Source organism: Triturus cristatus, chromosome 4_1 (assembly GCF_964204655.1).
Source record: "Triturus cristatus chromosome 4_1, aTriCri1.1, whole genome shotgun sequence".
Classification (NCBI taxonomy): Eukaryota; Metazoa; Chordata; class Amphibia; order Caudata; family Salamandridae; genus Triturus; species Triturus cristatus.
Window position 1 is genome coordinate 1,093,410,963 of NC_140585.1, and position 18,362 is coordinate 1,093,429,324.

The 18,362-nt window shown below is 42.0% G+C and overlaps 1 protein-coding gene across 1 annotated transcript in view; it reads right to left on the reverse strand.

The window, feature by feature from the left end:
* Nucleotides 1-1,851: 1,851 nt before the first annotated feature.
* GTSE1 (G2 and S-phase expressed 1) overlaps nt 1,852-18,362 on the reverse strand; it is a 289,654-nt gene continuing 273,143 nt past the window's right edge. Inside the window, exons 11-12 of the mRNA XM_085654085.1 lie at nt 6,805-6,933; nt 1,852-2,347 (exon numbers count right to left, since the gene is read on the reverse strand). Of these exons, the coding sequence (XP_085510211.1) occupies nt 2,264-2,347; nt 6,805-6,933 (213 nt within the window). The 3' untranslated portion in view covers nt 1,852-2,263. The remainder of the gene's footprint in view (nt 2,348-6,804; nt 6,934-18,362) is intronic.

The following is an 18,362-nucleotide window of genomic DNA, read 5'->3' on the forward strand; positions in this document are numbered from 1 at the left end:
TCACAAGTAACATCGAAATCTGTTGGTTTCTTTTCAATTATTGTTAAATGTGATCCAGGGACACATTCTGCAGACTTGTTTGTGCATTGATTTGCTTGAATTGAAATATTGTTTATGATCCATCTGTTGTGTTACGAGTCTCAGCACAAATTGGCTCAGACAGATTCTTTTGGGAGGCTGAGGGCTTGGAGTGGCATGTAGTCAAAATGAGAAGGCACTCTGGTGCCCAGGATACTCCGATGCCAGTTGACGTCAGTCGCTCGTTTCCTGAGCGGAGCAAATTTCAGAACCACTGGGTAGCCAAATGTGTTATTGGGAGCGGCAATGGTAGTTTGTCTCACCACAACGCATTACAGCTAATAACGGTTTAAAGTGCATCATGGTGTGAAGATTTTAAAATAAGGGACCAGAGAGACGTTGCTTACTTTTGCTAACAATATTTCTGGTGGATACATAACTTTACAGCAGATGTTGGTGGTTTTCTAGTCAGCCAGGAAGCCTGATATTAAATTCACTTCTGCAGGCACTGGACAAGTTTGTGCAGCGATCAGAGTTTGAAGTCATTACATTGTTTACATTTCACGTCTACAATGTCCTGGCGTTTGCATTGTCACTTGCACAGCAGGGCCTGGCAGTGGCTATGGTTAATTGCTACCTATTAGCTGCTTACGTTTAGTTGCCTTGTCTGTTGAAGTCGTCATCAATGGCAGGTTTTCTAAAATGTTTTCTTTACTAGTTTATCGTATTTGAATCTGTGTGAGACGATACTCAGTTGCCTGGTTCAACTTCTTACTCTAAAAGCAGTTCACTTGGTGGCGATTACTTCTGCTCTCGGGGTCAGTGAACAGAAGGCACTTTCAGTTCAGTTAAGGCAGGTCATCGTTCACAAATACCCGCTTTGTGTTATGAAAGACTGCAGGGGTCATGTTGGCAAAAACAAATGATGCATCTCCTGTGCTGCATCAAATTCTAAAATTCCTCAGGGTATAAATTGTTTGAGTTTTTCATTGCACGGCATTATTGGGATGCGATGAAATCAGTATAATAAAAAACATGAGATACAGGTTACCCTATCACTTTACCCACAGCTGTAAATTAGGTAGTTCATGTTCAATTAGTCTTTGACCTACAGAGTTATTACAGCCAGCATCCTCAAATGAAGGTAATTGTACTCACTTTTTTTTATGTGCCTTTAATTCCTTTTTGACTCCATCACTGCCTTGCCTTCTGACGTCTGAGCCAGCTTTGCTAATCAGCTGCAGACACTCAAACCGTTTTACTCCATTTTACTTGTCTCCCTTAGCTTTCTTCGTTTCCCTCCAATGTCTATCTTCCATCCTCAGCATCCTTCCCCACCCATCTTTTCTCCTGCCTCAGCCCATCAGTCACCTCTCTGTAATTCTCTGTCACAACCCACAAATTTTCATCTGACAACACTTCTCCCGCTTGGCTTTCATTGAAAATCAGGTCGTAAACACTCGAAATTCCTCACTTACATGACTTCTCTCCTGTGGTCATCTACAAAACCTCTGTTCAAACTGATGTATTCATGTCTAAGCCTGCACCCACTCCAAACCACACAAACTTGTTTGACTAGCCACTAAACCCATCATTAACCCAATGCCAAATAAGAAAAACGACATCTGGTTTTGGGGCAAGGGGGTAGTTCAAAAGGACTAAAATTAAATAAAGGATAGCTGTACAAGTATTAAACTGTAGAATTAAAAGTGTATAATGCTGAACACCCAAGAGCATTACAGTACTAGTCTACAGAGCTTGCAGATTCTATTAATTGTGTACGTTGACTCTATAAAGCGCACCTGTCAGGACTACATAGAGACAAGTCAAAGATCTCCATTTACACCTTTAATTATTCATACAAACATTAAAATAGTACACTGGTTTAACCTTCAAAATATTTTCCAGGAAACAAGTAGCGTTCACTTTTTAATACAAAAAAAGTATACCCCAAATTCAATGTAATCTTTAAACATTAATTTCTCAGTTATTATACATTTAATTTTCATATAAATACTTCATCTTGTAAGCTATATGTACATTTGGTAGCTGATCACTCAGCTCGCACTGATTAAATGCAACAGTGCAAAACCATTTTCACTTTACCAAAATAGAGTGCAAGGCATTGTTTTGTTTCAGTACCATTTTCATAAGTAAACAATAAAAAAAATAAAAAAATGAAATCTGATATGTAGTTCGGACTTGATGGTTCAGCAGTATGTAGTTCATCCCACAGAGTAAACACTCAGAACGTCATCAATGGGGAAAATAACTCTTGATTCTCCTTGTCAGGACTCAAATTAATGAGAGGTGACATCAGATCGATCAGCTGAAAAAAAAGCGTATTTGCAAACAAGATTAGCAACCAAGGTTCCAAACGACTTCTAAGATCAGTTCATAATTGTAGAGTGCAGCACATAAGACAATCTACTCATAATTACGCGGCAGGTTGGTGCCACAGGCTGATTTTTGTTCGTATGGGCTGAAAATAATTATTTTAATTTACTAAAGAATATGGGAGGCTTCACTCTCCTACTATATGCCCACTTTTACAAATACTGCTCCCCATACATTTGTCAGTCTAGTGCCAACAAGCAAAACAGAATTGGATTGGTCACGGTCAAATTGCAAATGGAATTGTGAGGACCTCTACTATGACTCATTACATAACAAAGCTAGTCCTGTTTGAGTTTTGAAGTAAAGAATTCCATTGCTTAGTTCCTAAAAAACGAACAATGTGCCCCACCCAATCCTTACCTTGTTGACATGATGTACAGTAAATAGTAACATTTAGAGAAAATGTACCATATCTGATTATATACCTTAAAACGTGCTGCACGAGATTTCTATGTTGTAAAATGCTCGGTGCACCAGGCAAAGGACTTGCAAAACAACTTTGTGCAGCACTCGGAGTCCATGTAGCTTGTATTGCAACGATCAGTTTTCTTCAAACCATATACCACTCTAACCCTAAAATTCGGAATTCTCTGAAGGTTTCATAGAAGATTCAGAGAGTCTCAAAATATATTATACTAGTCGATCCTAGAAAGGATGTATGCAGAGACTATTTATGCATGCAACTGTTGAGGTTTAAATTACTTACTGTCCCTAATCATTCGTGTTTTATCTTCACGGCCACTACAGAGAGGAGTGTGAAAATCCTTCTATCAATACCACATTTATAATTGATCACTCGTTTTCCTAACCATGACATCACACCTCCACTGCCTGTGAAATTGTTTACGACAATCCAAACTGCAGCATCAATGTAGGCCACAGAGGCTGTGATCAGTTTCTTGCTACCCAACCAGATTCACAATGCAGTCATCATTCTGAACTTCCCTTCTGGGTCCTTTATTCCTGCAGCCGCTGTCTAGACCAACTTGGTATTTACTTTGTGGCAATCAAACCTATACCTGAATTCCCAAGGAATGGTCCGGATCCTGCTAGCCCATATGGCAGACTGCTCAATCCTTGCACCATCAAAAACGAACCCCAGAGAATTCAATTAAATTGGTGGTTTATTTGCTATACTGATCCTTATCTATGGAACAGGACAATCAACCCATAAAATCCAAACTGTATCTAATATGTTAGAGGCTGCCAATTCCACCGCCATATTATTAGGATTTTGCAAAAACAGTACTTTGGCCTTGTACCTAGTATAAAGAATCATGTGTCTCGATTTTTCCTGGGTGTCAAAACACAGGGAAAGTAAAGAGCTATTGGATCTGGTTTCATTTCCAATTAGAATGGAAAAATCTAGTAGGTTAGATACAGTCCCCATACATTCTCTAATCCATTTGGGTTCATTGGGATTATTTAGTTTTCAGTTGCACATTCTTCCAGATCTTTAAGGAGGAATCCTCTAGATAATTTGGCTTCAATATCAATGAATGTACACTGCTTGTTTGCCAGGTGTGCACTATCACCAATCTTGAAAATCGGCTGAATTAGCACTCCATGCCATGAATCTGGAACTTGTTGGTTTATTGGTGCATGGCTATCCAAAACCTCAGATATGATTTTAGAATGGCTTGAAGGAGGGGGGTTTGGACCCAGGGCACCTTCTGCACAGCTTTTTGTAGGATATTTTTTGTGTAGCCCACCCACGGCTTCTCGCTATGGGTGTGTTAACAAGTTCCTAATGTGGAGTTCCTACACCAGAGTAAGGTGCATAGATTTCTTCCAGCTTCAACCCCACTCAGATCTCCTGCTGCAGACCATAGTATGTTGACCTGGAGAGACTTAATGTTAGGCAGGATGACAGCCTTCTCAGAGTAAATGCAATTATTGGAGTTCTATTTAAAAAAATAAAATAAAAATCCTAGGTTTGAAGAGCCCATACTCAAGATGAAGTATTTGATGAAGATCCTTTTTTTTCGATGTCTCGTAGAGAACTGGATTGTGAAGTTCAGGTGTCAGCTTGAATGTTACATTTCCTTGCTGCTCCGTTGTAAAAATCAATGACTGAAATCAGCTCAATCTGTGAAATAGTAGACAGATTGGAGTCTGCAGAAGCAGAGTAGGCACTCCAATCTGTAAATGAATCAGAAAAGTCTTTACCTGGACTAGATTGATCTCTGTGCCTCTCTAGCCTACAACTTCAGCACTAAAATTGTGAATAATCGGGAGGTCCCCTCTCCAGGCTAACTAGCTCAATCTTCTGAGCAAGCAGCCTTCGTGGCTCATCACCGACAATGGTACACTTTAGGAGGTAGAAGGTTATTCCACAGCTCTTGTGAAGGAGACTGAGAATCATGCTGAAGAACAAGTACATCTTAAGAGACTGGGGCAATACAGAAGGTGGAATGATAGTCTAACTGAACCAAGTCACTGAGCTCTAGTCAAAGAGGAAAAAGGTGCCTCAATCAAAGAAAAGGAGAACCATGGGAATGCCTCCAGGTCTACAGTATTTATAATGATACTTGCATTCGATGTCAATAGGCTCAGTTATTTTAAGAAGTTGACTGCTCTCAGTGCAAGGCAACTACACTGGGTGAGGTGGTTGAAGTTGGGCAAGGAAGAGGACCTGGCCCCATCGTCCTGGAGGAGGATGTAAAAGCCACCAAAAAAAGGCTTTTAAGTCTCTTGCTTCTGTGCCCTGAGGTACAAACCTTACCTATGCATGTATGACTTCCTTCAATAAAGGTAGCTATCCTTCACAGATTCATGGGGACAGATTGACATCTTAAATCGGAGGCTTCTCCTTTGACGACGCAGCTTGAGCTTTGACTAAGAAAACAGGTCCCCTCTCATGGATAGTCTGCTGACTGCTACAGAGGCTTTGTAAGAGATTCTTCGTCTTGCTACTCTACTGGTAACCAGTGTAGTGTTATGAAAGCAGGGGTTAGGGGTTCAATCTGCCCAAAAGTAGGATTTGTCTGGCAGTTGAATTCTAAATTTGATGTAGCTAGCTTTTTATTTTGTTAATCCATGTAGAGACAATTGCATATTTAATGCGTGAAGACACAAGGGTTGCTGATGCTGGCATCAGTGCAATAAGCCTAGGAAAGATATGCTTTACCATTCTCATAGTAAAAGATGCATCTTTGGTCAATTTAGTAACTTTGCTTTTCAAGAGTGGTCCGAGTCCATTATCACACCATGGTTTGCCTAGTTCTGCAGGGAAGAATTTCAATATTGAAGGAGTTAAGTTTAAGATGGTTATTTAGCATCCAATGAAAAACAGGCAGAAGGTAGTCATCAAGCCTGTAGATCTTTAGGTCTGATGTGTATTATTTGCATAGTAGCAGGTCTACTTAAAGGAGTTGCTACCATCAGTGTATATCCCATAACTAGAGGATACACAGTTACTGATATCCGACGTGTTACAAAGTGCTGATTCATCCAAACATATTTTGGGATTCCGTAAAACACATAGGTTTGGATGAAGTATTGTGATCTGGTAAAAGTCAAGGACTCCCTAAACAATATCTGAATTATTTTGGAGAAAGTGGATATGTGTGTGCATTAAACTAGCGCCGATTTACATTCAGAGATAAAGAATTGTTCAACGCAAGACATCTCTATTCTGATCCATAGACTACCATTGGTGGTTTGTGCTTTTTGGTGCCATTTGCATTTAAATATTTAGACCTCTGGTTCCACTTATTGAATTTTTGTTGTGATGGTTTTATTTTACTCAAAGATTTTCTCTTGGCTTCGATCTCGTGTGTAGATATTTGTGTTTTCTGTGACTTTCTACGATGTATGCACTACTTAACTACTTCACAAATTGCCTTTGATTTGCATCATGCCGCATTGATATGGATTGTTTTAATGTGTAGGACATCCAGCACATGGTGTCCTTATCCTCTGGAGTGGATACTGGTCAACCCCAATCAATAATCCATTTCCCTACAGCGTGTGCAGGTTTAACATACCTAAACTCAGATTGCGATATCATAATTCCAATTTAATTTGTACTCCATTTCTTTAGATAAAGACTTTGGCTCTACACAATTTTGTAAGTTTGATTTCCATTTCTGTATGTTGAAATAATTTGTTAAAAGGTTTATATAATAATGCTAAAACTACACAAACTAAGTGCCTTTACCCATTATCAAATCCATTGCATCATATATCCATGCATATATTCATGAAAGTTTATTTCCAAATGGATCTTTGGCTGGAAAATCATAACCATGCTCCCAACACTAGTCAAGATCATTTAATTTTCAGATCAGATTTCAACCAACTCCAATAGGTCAGCAATTGTACTAGTTGCTTTATTATAGTTTCTGAATATTGCCCCTACAATCCTATAAGAATTCACATACTTACCGTCTCAGACTTCAATGAGGAGCTTCTCTTGAGTGAATTAGGCGTATTTGACAAGTCGATAAGAGGTTTGATTTCAGGCTCCAAAATTAATGCACTTGTTTTATCAATTCCAATGTCAAGAAGGAAGACCTAAAAATATTAATATGTTTTAGCCTTGATAATTTATTCTATATACAAAAGTAATTTGTTTCACTTCAAACATTTGGAGAGGTAAACAAAGTAACACTTATACTCTTGGCAAGCACATTTGGATTAATAAAATTTGAACAGCATTTAAGACAACTGAAAATATTTCTACACCCTACAGGATAGAGCTAACCTTACCTAAATTAGAACCAAACTGCCAACTATTTCATTTAATTTATCAGCTTTATTCGGTTTACAGAGGGGAAAACATAAAAGTATAAAGTAAAAAAGTAACATTTAAAGCAAGATCTAATTTCTCAGTGCCCGTTCCCAATAGCAAAATCAGAGAATTTTGAATTGGGAAGTGCAGGCTCTTTAAACCCAAGAACAAAAACCAACTTGATGGTCCGCCATGTTAATGATGAAAACAACCTCACGCTACCCTCAGGTAAACACATCAGTTTGCTCTTTTCTGCTATGAAGGGGTCATTAAAAATACATTTTAAAATCCCACAAAACATTAAAAACTAACATTCTATATAAAATATTATGATTACAATTCATTACCATGTACTTCAAACCAACTACAGACCACTGCTAGTCTGTGTTGATTGACATACGTGCACGAACTGCAGTTTTTAAGAACATTCCCTCCGAAAAAACGCTCGCCATCAGTGGGTTTAAGCAACTTCCTGCATACTTCTCTGTAGTCACTGGTGGCAAACCTTAATTTGGGGAAGTACGATTCTTTCAGTGTAAATAGAGTTAAAACCACAAAAGAATAAAAAGTGTAGCAGTATTGGCCTGAACTCACATTACATGGGCAGGGGTTAGAGTCCAAATTTTCCTGAACTCCTAAGGGGAAGCATAGCATAGATTTCACAGTGTCAGGCCTGAATAGAAACAAACCTCTCTCATCGCCCCAAAGGTTTTGTTAAATAGATCGCCAGTAACGGGTCTGATCCTAAAATCATATATGCTACTACGCTTAACATTAAAACCTCAGTTGCCAATCTGTAAGCATTGAGAGATTAATGCAGGGCCATTTGAAGCTCATTTTTACTAACTGTTGGTGATCCTTCAGAGTTTTCAAATAAGTGTTGGTAACCTACTTTCCGTATTCGAGATTCCACGGTTTCCAACCATGGAATACTCTTGCCTTTTTCACATGCAAGACAGTCTCAAATAATATCCTTAGTGAGACTTGCCTGCGTATTCCTCCAAAGTGCGAGCCAGAATAGTGGAGGTCAGGCGTTCACTATGGGAAATAAAATTAGATGAGGAAATTGGAACCCCTAATACTCTTCTGCAAAACCTGTTTCCTTCCACTTGAATAGAATTACACTAATTAATGCCCAATACCTCTGCCGGTATAAGGCTATTGGTCTACACTGCAGTTTCAAAATCTGTAGAAGAGGGAGAAGGGCTCCTCCCTTCCTTGGCTGTGGCAAGCTAAGTAGCAAGTTAACTGCTCTTGATAATTTATAGCTGCTCTGTGTAACATGTTCAGTCCATAAACCATCTGTAAACGTTATTCGGAGATATGAGGAAGGGCGAGTGCATTTTAGCAAGGCCTCCCCCACTTTAAGTATTTCCAGGTTTAATTTCTTCGGCTCACAGGTCATTATGTATGATTTATTAAAATTGGTGTGTAAATCAAGGATTTCATAAAATCTACAAATCTGTACACTAACTGTTGTAAGGCACTTGGGGTACTTGCCATTAAAACTGCATCATCAGCATACAGCAGCGAGGGGAGGAAGGAGGCACATCAGGAGTAGTATTAGTAAGTAAAAAATGGGTGAAGATAATTTATGTATAGAATAAATAAAAGTGAAGCTAAAACACACCCCTGTTTTACTCCTCTAAAAATCTCAATTGCCCAAGGACACCGCCCCCCTTCAGTAATTATTCTTATTCTGGCTTTCATGTCTGTGCAAATAGGCTATAAAGTGCACCAGTGCTGCATCCAAATCAAGGATTAAAAGAGTAGACCACAGCTGCGAACGGTTTATACTATTGAACGCTGTGGTAAGGTCCACGAATGCCAGATTTATAGGGGAGTTTTGTGCTATTGTATATTTGCCAATCAATAGGTGAAGATTGAGACACTGCTCTACCGTACCAGTCTTTGATCTGAAGCGAAACTGACATGGGTAAAAAATTGCCTTCTCAGTTGCCCATTCTTTAATCAGATTATAAAGGGCCCTTCCCAGAATTTAGTGTAGGGTCAATTAATGAGATTGGCCTGTAACAGCTTGGCTCCAAGCAATTTCACTTTTTAAATATTGGTACTATTATTAAAGTTGACCATGTACTTGTTACGGGAGAGTATCCTTAACTATTTAAAAAAACAGTCAATAACAGCGGGGCCCAAAAGCATGTATTATATTTAAAAAGTTCAATCTGTACCCCATCGGGACCTTGGGCCTTTCACCCCGGATACCCTGATTTATAGCCTCCACAGCTTCCCACAGAGTTAACTATTAGTGGAATGTTTGTGGGTAGCGTATATATTCAGAGTCTGTGGAGACTAGTGCGCAGTGGTTTGAGAAGTGCTGTTCCCAGGCCTCACTGGTTATATTACAGTTAATGTTTCCCTCTGCCTGCTTAAACTGTTTAATTCCTTTTACTGCTGCCCAAAAACGTTTGCTATTCTTTTTCTGAACAGTCAAGGCTAGGGAATCCCATTGCTGGTCCAGAACTTCCTTCTTTCTGGCAACGGTTACTTGCTAATAAGTCTCCTGTAGGCCTCCCACCTCCTGCATATTCCTGGGGGAGGCCGTAAGAGTGGGACATAATTGGCAGTTGGCAATAGAGCATTCCTGGCTAAACCATCTTGGTGTACTGCGGTGGGGTTTTATAGGTCTCATAAGCTCTTTCTTGATGAGGACGCAGAGTTGTTCAAAAACAATCACTGGATGGGCCGTATGCTCTTTGCTAAGGCATGCCGTAACCACTGGGAAATTCTCTTTAATAACTTTCTGGAATAGAGTAGCAGGTGCAACTGCCTTCCATATTAATTTACGACCATCCTATGAGGGTTCAAGTCTACTTGCTCCAATTTCCATCAAATAGTGTGGTCTGTGGGCCAGGGAGAGGACAACCTCAATTGGGTGGTGATGTCCAAAATCAGAGGCAATAACATTTCCTGTTAGCAGCAAGCCCTTCAGATTGGGGGATACACAAAGATAGTCAATTGTGGACATGGAGCCTCGGCCCCTGAAGGTAGGTAGTCCCTCTAAGCTGTTACCTATCACATCCATAACTTTGGTTAATTCACATGTGGCCAATAAACGATGCCAGCTCAAGTCCTCTAATGCTGGATCTGGTCTGTAAACAAGGAGTATTGATACAAACAGTAGTATTCGGCGAATAGGAACAGGTGCGCACTGAGCTCAAACTAGTATTAAAATCACCGCCCAAAACAAAAAACAGCCAATTGGCCGCTATACCCCCAAGGCATTCTGTAAGGACATGCATCATAACAAAACTGGAAAACTAGTTTTCGGTACATTCATAAAATCATTATTGTAAAATATATGGTGGGGCCTCTCTGGTACCTCACTACCTGGATGTTATTGAACGGCTCTAAAGCCTTCACACAGCCTCCTGCTTTAATAGTCACCCAGATAGCTAGCCCTCTGACTGCACGGCCTGATTGAGGGTATTGCTAAGGTGTAGCAAGCAGAACCATCGACAAATTTCGTAGTTAGTCCAGGTCTCTTGAAACATTAAAATATCTAACTGGCCATTCCGGGCTCAGTAGTTTAGAGTGGAGTCCCGCAAAATTCCAACTCAGAATTTTTAATGTTTGGTTATCAATGCATGTGCACTGGATTGGTGGAATTATAAGGGATGACTCAGTTGCCATATTGGTAAATGCAGGCCCACCCTCATCTACTGGGTTGGATCTCAGTCAGTCTAGCCCATCAGGGCCTTCTAGAATAGAGAACCTATTATTGTGTATGATCATTTGTGGGGGATAAAGGCTTCCTAATACTACTGGTCTATAGAAATAACCCAGATGGAGGCAACAGATTCTGAATTAAGACCACCACAATCCTCCTGCGGTTTTAACATAGTACTCGCGCTCTGGGGTCAGCCAAAATTAATAGTCACCCTCTACATCTTTGTTCTGGCGACCAATCCACCCAACCCTCAGTACCATCAAAACTTACTTACATCTTGCCGGATTAAAAGGTTTATGTTTAGTTAACCAGTCCATAAATTTTTTCCTCCGTTTCCCCCCCATGTTTCACTTTGGGATTCCCTCAGTGGGGGCACACCAGCTAGGACCATTACATATGAGCATGCTGCCGGTTTTAAGTCCAGTTGATCCTTGCTGGGAACGTGCCTTACAACACAGGGCGGTTGTGGGCACGATTGCAGGCGGTAGAATACTGATTCCATTTGTGTAGTGCTTTTATTAGCTGCTGTAACAATGTCCCCTATGAAGGTTTGTTAAGCAGGCTGGATTAATCTGCAGAAACGCTTGGTCGGGGCTGCATTAGTTAACCCACCCCTTGAGGGTAAATTTATTGTCAGGGGTACAGATGCCTTATTCGGAGTATGTTTCACGGAGTAGACATGCGGTACACTGCCCCTATCCTCAACCTCATTCCCTGCCATTACGCAGTTGTGAATTGTGTCCAGGCTCTTATCTATGTTGAGCAGACGTTCCAACAATGGCTTGAGTTTATCATCTAGTATGGTATTCAGTTTAGAACAATACTATTAAAAAAACAGGGGCTCTGCAAGCAGGCCAGCAGTTCCCTCAGTATCCAGGGTCAGTATATGGGGGTGATTGTTGTGGATTACAGGCGGATGCCGACTCTACTGGGTGTATCCAGGTAAGAAGGCGGTTACTGGTATTGGCAACTCAGCTAGACTGCTTCCTTTTTGTGGGCATCTGTTTACCAGTTCTTTTCCTCTTTACAGCCGGAGCAGCAGGAGGGCAGTGGTCCATCATCAATGTTGCAGGCTCAAGAGGAAGCGAATTATGAGTGTTCAATACTATCGCTTCAATTATGTGTCCTCTGTTGTGAGGTCATTTCCTTAGATTTGATTTTACTATACCACATTCCGCCTTCGGCTAGGGGTATTGGCGAAAACTCAAGGTCAAGTGATAATCTGCGCTCTACTAGGTCTATCTCATTGGAGACTATCCACACAACTCTAACAGAGCCAATGCTAGCAGAGGGGCGTGAGGTAACAGTACTACCTTGGTTTTTACGTTTTCCCATAATAAAGGTGTCCTTCCTTCCTCCAAAGCTTTGCTGATTTCTTGTGAAGGATTTCTGGATCCCAGATTCAAGAGGGAGGGCCCAGCTCAGCCTCGTCTGGCCAGAACCCCCTCACCCCCCGTGGCTGTAAGTAGGCGCCTTTGGGTGCAATATCTGCGGTGGGCAGCTCCTGCCGCAGTGATGTCCGGGGCTTAGAGTCTCTGCCCCTGCTCTGTTGTGCGGTATTCCAGCAGCAGCACTCCCCAGTGCCTGGATACCCTCACTGGTGATAAGCAGTGCCCTACAAATTGTTGATGGATTAGTTGATTTGATGGATTGGGATCTTCAGCGCTCACCATTGGGCAAGGAGTGCCATCCTCCTCAGTGTTCAGGCAGGCTCAATGAATCCAGTCGCGGTCTCCTTGGTTCCTCCACGTCTCCTTTTCCTTTGCGCCAGTAGATCTGCCAAGCACTGCAGGGGTTCTTGCACCCACGCAGTACAACCAGCAGTGATGGGAGAGGAAGGAGCCCAAAGCGAAGGGGGCCCTAGTTAGGCCATTGCAGGCTCCACTGTCCAATGCTTCAGTTAGCGTCCCCAGGGGGACTCTTGAAGACCCCAGGAGAACCAGCAGGCCAGCAGTCCTCCAAGGTCTGCCCCCCCCCCCACCCCCCCGAACCCAGTGCCAGAAAAATAACAGGAGAGCAGTGCGGGGGATGAAGTGCGATGGAGGAAGGGAGGCCACTCGCTGATATGCAGTGCTGGATGCTGGCGAGGCTCTCCTGTTTCCACACTCCTGCTCTGGGCCCTCACTCACTGCAGGCCATCTCAGCCAGTCACAGTCAGGCCGCCGCAGGCCATACAGCAGTACACTTACTGCTCTCAATGGGGCTCGAGGGTCACAGCACAGTGCAGCCACTAAACTTCAAGCTTCACACTCTTCCGCAGTCTCCAGCACTTTCCTCGGTGGCCACGCACCTCTGCAGATCCGCAGCCGGTCCCAGCCCAAATGTAAGGAGCCGCCTGGCTATCAGTGCACTCTGGCGGGGCAGTCAACCTGCTGCTGCACTGCATGGCGCTCACTGCGGGCTGGAAGCGCTGCAGCGCTAATAAACCAGGTCACGCCCTCCCGCAGAGGCAGAGCACCGGCCGCAGTCATAAGGCCTGGGGCCAGCCGCCAGAAGCGTGTTTGTCAGGCTGCCGTACACGACCCACAGTCACAGCACAGGTCCTTCAATCAGGCGGCATCCTTCTGATGGTCGCTTCTCCCGAAGTCTCCTTTTGAGTACAGCTTGGATCCCAGACCTCGCACCCAAACATCCAGTTGCGACGCTCTGAGGTCTACAATCCGCAAGCTCCCAAGCGTCCTGCGGCCAGGAACCAGCCCAGAGCGGGATCCCGCCGCGCATCCTCACCCGGAAAACCTCCAACTTGGCAACTATCTCAATCTATCAACAGATTCAAGATTCTGATGAATGCCTTCTTATATTTGATAATGCCTTCCACAAACAAAAAGAATCTGGTAATTCTAGACTACAAAGGTTGTTTAGACCGTGTTACACACAACCTCTCAGAAGATGTAATTAGGGATTTCACAGTCAAAGGACGCATTACATGTGACCCTAATCACACGTTTTATAAACAAAGTTAATTTAGACCACACAAGAGCAATAAAGGATATTCTACCCTACATAGGAGTTGTTAATTACATTACTCTAGGCTACACAGGAGTGAATGCTGCTCTGCTTGAAATCACTGAGGATGTAAATGTCACCCTAACGCATACAGAGGATAAAACCCTCAATTCAGGTTAGTTAATTGTGATCGGCCAGTTCCCACAGGACATACAGGAGCTGGAAATTAAACTATGGTTAAGCACATAGGAGGCATATATGATGTTACACTAAACATCAAAGGGGATATAGGGAGGATACTGAGCATCAGAAGCAACTAGTGCTATGATCAGAATTCACCAGGCTATAATTGCTCTTCGTGATTAGTTTACGTTTAGTTAATCTATGGAGATGGACACGAGCTAGTGTATTCTTAACCCCTCCCCATACATTCACATTATTCCAAGATTCATTTCTTAGTGAGCAGCCACCTGGCAGAAATTTCAGGGAACATTTCAATCCAATCATGATGCCAGACTATGCCACTGTCTACTTAGGTTCGATTTTGCAAGGATTGTAAATCTAAATTCGTCTTGGACGTCAATACTCACTTTTACTTGACACTGTCTATAGCACAAAGATGGAGAATGTGCTACTACTGACTTCCTAGTAATACATTCCTAAACTGTATAAAGTGCTACAGTTTGGAGCATTCAAAGTTGAAGCTCATGGCTATAATCTACACATTAGTTCCTGACAATTAAAATGAAAGAAATATGAATGACTTCTGCCTACCTAATCACATGAAAGAGAAGACTACATTAGATGAGACTAGAACTGGCCTTTCAAACAACATATGGATATCCGTCAACCATTCGGTCTTGGATCATCCCAATTCAAATGGAGCACAGACTCAATCAAAAATTTCATAAATTTGAACATGGTAATCAAATGTTTTCAATCTTATCATTAATACAGAAGAACTCGTACCATCATGTTCTATACATCTATGGCTCATCTGGAGAAATGCATAACTCCTCTGAGATCACTAAGCCTTTATTATACTATCAGTAACTACACAGGATGGACGATAAAGGCTTAAGCCTCCCTTTACTAAAACAATATTTAGACTACCACTTTACCACTATTCTGAGTAAATCAAAATGGGTTAATGACCACTGAGAAATTGGGTGCACTTTTAGAAGCACTATTAAGCGCTCCTTTGGCTAAGACTACTGGTGCTAATGCTATACCAACTGAGTTTTATGCTACTTTTAAGGCAACCTTATTACCATTTTTTTAGTTAACCTTTTACAGGATATCGTGCTGGGTGCCTCTATTCCCCCACCCTTGCAACTAGCACAAATGTACTTCCTGCAAGGTAAAACACGCCTAAACATAAGCCCAACCCTGCATTAGGCTCTTACATTACCATATTACTTAGTGCTGACAGTAGGATTCATGCCAGATGGCTAGCTAATTGTTTGGCAAGAGTTCTGGCAGATCATGAAACACTCACATGGATTGAACCCAGGAAGAGAGTACAGGGTTCACCAACTTCACAGGAGCATGAATAGTCCAGGCTCAAATTTCTGAATACCAAGTGATTGCTATAGACATTGAGAAGGCTTTTGAATGGGTACACTGCCTATTTCTCTGGGCTGTGGCGATGCATGGACTTACCACAGTAGTGCATAGGTTGGATTCTGTGAGCTTATCAATCTCTTTGGTCAACAGTCACAACTTGCAGCCACTCTTCAGCCCCTTCTGATCTCTAGTGACACCCAACAGCTTGCCCATTATGCCATTCAATTATGCAATCTATATGGAGCCCTGCTTAGATCGAGCTTAGAGAGCGCATGTGCTGTCTCGACATACTGTATTCAGTCACGGGGCTTACAGTCTGTTCCAGCTTCTGATTGCCTTTTGTCAGTGTCCTCTAAAAAAATTAAAACAGACTGCTTCTAATTGGATAATGGTTCCTGCTGGTCTAATTTTTTCCTCTCAATTGTTGACTCCCATGGATTTCCCCAAAGACTTGTCCTCTTCCACTTGAGCTATTGCATATCCGGTCGTTGGAACTTTTTGTTTGTTTTAAACAGACATTGAGCTGGTCCCGTGCGGCACCCGATTCACGGCCTCTGCGGTTCAGTGTAATCAAGCAGTGCTCTTAAGTTTGCTGTGACACACGTGTGCTTTGCGCAATGTTCTTTTAATTTGCACATGCTCATGCATTCTGGAGCACTTCCCACGGCACCTGAATCAGTGTAATCGGGCACCTTTGAGCCCCAGCCCCACCTTCAACCGTGCGATTACCAATTCAGTGTAATGAAGCACCTTTTAGCCCCGGCCCGCCTTCAACCATGCGCACCTTTTGTAATTGGTACGGCGCCGCATGTGAAATTAAGATCAAGGCATCATAAAGAAGATCATGACTTGCGAACTATTTGCCTGGTACTAACATGGCCGCTTGTCAGGACATATGCCGTGCGTTGGAAGCCAGGAAAGTGCAACAAACTGACATTACATTATGCATGTAAAGTAGTCACGACCACCACGTAGCAATGCACTACTTTAATATCTGGAAACAGGAACCAGATTTATTCATAGTGTTCACGCGATTTAAGACAATCTGCAGTTTCGTGTCCTTAAAGGTGACGTCAAATTAGAGTCCTTCCTTTATGTCTATGACTTCAGCCACATCCCCTTTCTGTAAATACCCAGCTAGAGAAACGCTTTGGTAGTACCCTGCACGGCCCTAGTGCAACAATCCCAGAATCCCAACCCGATCGGGGCAGTAGTAGGAAGAGGCGTCGCAGCAGCAGTTCCGAGAGTAGAGCTGCGCACAGCCCTCAACTAGTGTGGTTAAGTGCTAACCAGGAGACGATCTCTCCTAATTTTTGGCATTTTAATTATGCAAGCACATGGTGTAAAAAATATGAAAGACTTCAGATTACATTTTTTTTTACCCACGCCTTGCATCTATAAATATTGTCTCGGGTATTTCTAGCCTCAATAAGACCAACAGGGGCATTATGTTGTGCTGGCTTTTGTTAAAACTGAAGATCCTCCATTCCTCCCAACAAGCATGCTCCGACACAAGTCCTAAATAGTTCTTGTGACAGCAGCCTCTTGTTGAATGTTGGTATTTATTCCAAAGCGGCCCGCAATCTTGGTGTATGTTTTACTAGCCACAAAACAGCAGCCTCTCTAACGTCTATTCTGAAGCAGTTCGAAGTTTTATTTGTTTAAATTCCCACTCAGTGTATAGACACTGGCATCTGTAAGCATTTAAACAGTCAATTCAACACATTCCTAAATTACATGATTTTGCCCACGTCTTCACTGAAGCACCTAGGATAAATAGTCCTTCCCAGCAGCACAGAAAATGTTCTTGTGTGCAGTTTGTAGAAGAAATTAAACTTATATATTTACTTCACAGCAGGTGGCCAGTTTAATGAGTCGTATTTTTCAGGCATTTGAGTGCTTGGCAAAGGATGATGGTTGCACACAAGGAACGTTTGGTAACACTTAGTAGGTGAGCATCTTCAGGCAATCAAGTCTTACTATGTGCTAGATTTCATCCAGCCAACTACTACCACTTTAAATGTTTCTCAGTGCGGTAGAAGAAATTATTATAGCACATGCCACTCACAAAATTGTATATAGACGCCAATAGCAGGTGTTATTGTGGTTCAGTTTGACTGCAGTTATTTCACCCACTGCATTTTCATCCTGTGATCAAAAACGCACAGATTTGTATAAGAGGTGCCCAATCCACTGGTCATCTCTGCCTTAGATATTACAGCTTTTCCGTCTGGCCTTTGAGAGCTGTGCAACATGAAGGCAGCTGAGTATGATGCAGGCAGCTGAAGACCAGCCAGATAGCCTGGTGAATCATGAACTAGGGTCAAATTACAATGAGATAGGGCTAGTAAAATGATTTCTCAAGATGGCAGAAATTGTAGCACAGGCTCTGCATCTTACCCATGTGTGTTGCTGGTTGAACATTAATCCCGGAGTACATTGGGACTGCCATCAACAATTTCGTATTTAGCTGTAGCAAGTGCTTTAACCTCCCGAACTTTATAGAACATACATACATACATACATACATACATACATACATACATACATACATACATACATACATACATACATACACACACACACACACACATACAGGTACATGGTGGCTTTACACACAGAACAGGCGTGCACAGACTGACATATATACAGACAACCATAGAGTTTTGCAGAGATGCACACAAAACACACAGATATACTGACACAGGAAGATAAAAAACACATCAAAACAGACATGGTTGCACTCACTGCACACATGGATAGACCAGATGAAACTCATAATAGACAAACTCAAAGACACCTCCACACACAGAATATACACACAAACATGAATACAGGTACAGGAACACAATATGGCATCCACATGTGTATATAAAGAGGCAACTGCTATACAAATGCTACAACAGACACCCACACACTGATTCACAAACCGAGGCCCATGCACAGACTCAAAGACACATACAATAACACTTAAACACATGTACAGTCTGGGTATTAATAAAATCAATA